The 3,870-nt window shown below is 36.4% G+C and overlaps 1 protein-coding gene across 2 annotated transcripts; it reads right to left on the reverse strand.

Moving 5' to 3' along the window:
• Window positions 1–325: 325 nt before the first annotated feature.
• LOC112732427 (GDSL esterase/lipase At4g10955) lies at window positions 326–3,138 on the reverse strand. Of its 2 annotated transcripts, none has more exons than XM_025781149.3 (3): window positions 2,859–3,138; window positions 1,940–2,040; window positions 326–1,545 (listed from the first exon to the last, which is right to left on the reverse strand). In XM_025781149.3, exons 2-3 carry the CDS (start codon window positions 1,999–2,001, stop codon window positions 528–530), a joined length of 1,080 nt encoding a protein of 359 aa, XP_025636934.1. In that variant the 5' UTR covers window positions 2,002–2,040; window positions 2,859–3,138; the 3' UTR covers window positions 326–527. The 2 variants fall into 2 exon arrangements, with proteins under 2 accessions (XP_025636934.1, XP_072068264.1); XM_072212163.1 differs by having other exon boundaries at window positions 1,940–2,603; window positions 2,859–3,053.
• Between the last annotated feature and the right edge of the window lie 732 nt (window positions 3,139–3,870).

Raw genomic sequence — 3,870 nt, forward strand, 5'->3', positions numbered from 1 at the left:
TTTATTTAAATAGACTAAAAAATATATTATTTTAATCTTTGTAAAGAAGGGGAGTCCTATTTCTAAATAGAAGGGGGATGTCATTTTAATGTCTTGAAAAAAAATGATAGTTTCATTTTCTCTTAAAATAATATATTGTTAGTCTATTTGACCCAAATATGAAAATACACAACAATATAATTATATTTATAAATTAGAGATAATTGTTTGATTCAGCAGTTTATTCAGCAGTTTTGTTTCTTCTTCCCACAAATTTAAGGAGCCTATGTAAAAGGAACTAAGGAAGTACCTTTGTCCATTGAATGGATTTGCACTCAAGATAAAATAGTTTTAAAAAAACCACTGAATTAATTTCATGTACATTCCAGACAGTGTAACTAAATTGAATTATATAATTTGCTAATTCGTTCACAAGCACTCTACATGTATTTACGAAACAGAAGTTCAAATGAACAGTTAAACATTGCGCATATGCGAAAAGAATTTCATCTGTCCTTGCATGTAAATGCAGAAGAAACAGCGTGGAACTACTTGTATTTGTAGAGCTTGCGTTCGACGCGCAAATCGGGTTGCCACCATTGGTGAATCCCATGGGCTTCTCGGAAATCACGTGCAGGAATAACATTAACTGTCATAGAAGCCGAAGGAATGAGGTGCAGGGCTTCAGATTCCTTCCCAAACGCACTCATCACTAATCCACCAAGCGAGTTTTGAGTGGCTAACCTTTCAATGAATCCTGCTCCAATTTCCTCCATCTTTCTTCTGTGCTCGAAGTATCCAATATACTCTGAGCATATATGGTCCGATGGATTCACAAATAAACCTGGGACCCAAGCAGCCAAAGCATCAAATGATGCAACACACAGATCCTTCTGCTGCTGCGGCTGCTTGCCCTGTTGCAGCGGCTGCTTGCCCTGCTGCTGCTGCTTGGCTTTCATGGCTAGGGTGAGTCCAGCTGTTATCACACTGCCAGCAAATCGAATCCCATGTTTCACTCTCTCATCCTTAATTCTCTCTATTGGAGCAGATACAAATGGTGGGTTGAAAAGAAAAGATTCAACAAACGTGCCCGTCTGAGCCAAGGTTTTGCCAGTAAGCAATGCCATTGCTGATCCTAAGGAGTGTCCAGCTAACCAAACATTCGAATCACCTACAGTTGCTACCATATTTCGAACAGCATTCAGAGCTATGGTAGAGCGAGAAGTTTGATGAAGACCTTGTTGGATAAAGTGGATATCCAGCTCAATGTCACGTGAAACCGAGTGCTGTTTGGTTAGAGTACCACGAAAGGCAATCACATAACGTGGACTTCGGTATAAAGTGTCATTACGTGGAGACAATGGAGGTTTGAACTCAAAGATTGCACCAAAGATGGAAGAATCAACATCATCTACAAGTGGACGAAGCAACTGAAAGTGGAAGAATGCCCACCAAGGCAGTGCAAGAGCATTTTGATCTTTGCGTTTTTCTTGCCGGTCCCTTTCTAGAATGTAAACAGCTTGGACCAAACTAGCAGCAACTGACATTCGATGATGCGCGTTATCCCTGAATCAAAGAGTAGATATTGTGTATTAGCGAACCAGTTCCAAAAAGAGAAATAAATGAAAATTCTCGGCTACAACGTTTAGCAATCAACTGGTATCCTCAAAAGAATTTAAATTGAAGCGTCAGTTTCCCTCTGTATTAAAGTTATAGCCTTATAGGCAAAAGGAATTATCCGATTTTATGTCTCACAAGACTCACTAGTTGCCAACTTGCAACATATTATATTTTCTTGAACTTAGACTGTTATGCACAGTTAAGGCATATGATATCCATGTCTGCTATTTAGAGGTGGTTAAAAGAACTAATAATCCAAGTACAGAAGTAGTGAAGTAAATAGAAACGTATCATCTAACTACAAAAACTTATAGGAAAAACACGGGAAAATTTATCTTACCATTGGACACAAGTCAAATGCAAGGGTCCTGAGAGATCAAAATTTTCCCTCTCGAAATCCATTGCACCCTATACAACCCCTGCTGCCTTCCTTCTCAGTATCTTCGGAAATTGCCAAAAGAAAGAGGGTAAAAGAGGGAAGGACATGAATCAGTTTAAAGTCAATCGGATTCAGTGCATCGATGCATAATACATCTACAGCTAAAATGAAAAAATTATTTCTGTTGTTTCCGACAACAGTAAACATCTCAAAAGTCAATACTGTACACCTGCATAACATACTGCCAAAATCTGCTTTCGTGACAATCCATACGAGCAAATTCCACAAATTAGTACTTATTCTCATAAATCAACAAATTTTATAAACTAAACAAAATAACGTCGAATCCCTTCCTGACAAATGAAGCATGATGACAATCACGGAAAGCAATATTCACGGTTAACTCCCCGAATTTTCAGAGAGCAGAAAGAAAACCGAACCACACAAGCCTCTGAGAATCTAGCCATGCAAATTTACTCGAAGGAGTGTTTTATTTAATTTAAACGTGACTTGCAAAACATAAAACTGACATCCAAAGTCATGGGGTTCGACTATGTTTTTATGACTGTTGTCAAAGACCTAAAACAACCCTCCTCCTCCTTTATCCAAAGTATGCTGATTAAATCTGAATAGAAGAAATCATATCAATTGTTTATGAACAGGAAAGACAAAAGAAGAACGATAAGGCCGGAGAATTCATGTGTCTATTCAGGAACAGAATGAAAAGCGCATTCGAGATAAGAGATCGTGCAACTGGCTATGTTTGTGGTTTGAGATTTACATAGAATTTATAATTGCGTATACCAGAATTAAAATAAAAAGGAAATGAAAAGAGGAACGGAATGAGAAAGGGGTGAAAATAGAGGGAGAGAGTAGTTACCTGAGAAATGGAGAGGGAGAGTAAGAGGGTTGGATTTAGATTAGTTGTATTGTTAGATGACTTAGATCTAGGCCTCTGGTATCGTCTTTCCAAAGGAACGTTGTTTTGGTGTTTGGATTAGTTGAGCGACGTCGTATGGTGTAATTCCTCCCCCTTTAAGAGGGATCAGGGATCTGCCACACCCCACAGGTCCACATATTCCCGGCTTCAAAGCATATATGCTTTTAAAGCTACACGTACAGTTGTCAGCCACCATCGACACCCTTTTTAATTTAAAGATGGGCTAGACATTCATATAATTTTAATCTAAGTAGATTCAATACTAAAAATATCTAATTTCATTAGGCTTTGTTTTGATATAAGAAAGAAAATAAGAGGAAAGAAAATGAGAGAAGAGAAAATAGAAGAAGGAAAAACTACCAAAAGTACCCGTAAAATTTACGAATGTTGACAAAAGTACCCATAAATTAAGGAAATTAACGTTATACCCATGAAAGATGGGTTCCGTATGACAAAAGTATTTAAATCATAATTTTTTTGTTAATTTTTTAATAAAATTCCTAAATTACTTTACATTCAACCTCAACTCACTTTTTCAACCTTTCATAACTCAATTTGCACCAACTCTTGCCATGGAGTCCAAAACTATTCCTACAACAAATCAGACCAAAATCAATGATATTGGTGGTGGTAGAAGATCGGACCTCGACCAATTCACTCATAAGTTTATAATCCATACCCAAACCAAATTAATCAAACACAAAAAAATACTCAAAACATAAAAATTTTTAAATCCATTCATCCAATTTCAATTCACTTTAGCAAAACTAGAAATAAAAAAAGCCATCAACCATAAAAAATCAACAAATCCATTCATCAAATTTGAAATTTATTTCTGCAAAAATCAGAAGTAGAAGTAGCCATCAACTGAATTTTTTGTAAATCAATCTCAACCTGCATAAAAAATAGAAGCAGATTTAAAAAAAATAAAACAGTATCATTTTAGTAGTAA

Source organism: Arachis hypogaea, chromosome 13 (genome assembly GCF_003086295.3).
Source record: "Arachis hypogaea cultivar Tifrunner chromosome 13, arahy.Tifrunner.gnm2.J5K5, whole genome shotgun sequence".
NCBI classification, from domain to species: Eukaryota; Viridiplantae; Streptophyta; class Magnoliopsida; order Fabales; family Fabaceae; genus Arachis; species Arachis hypogaea.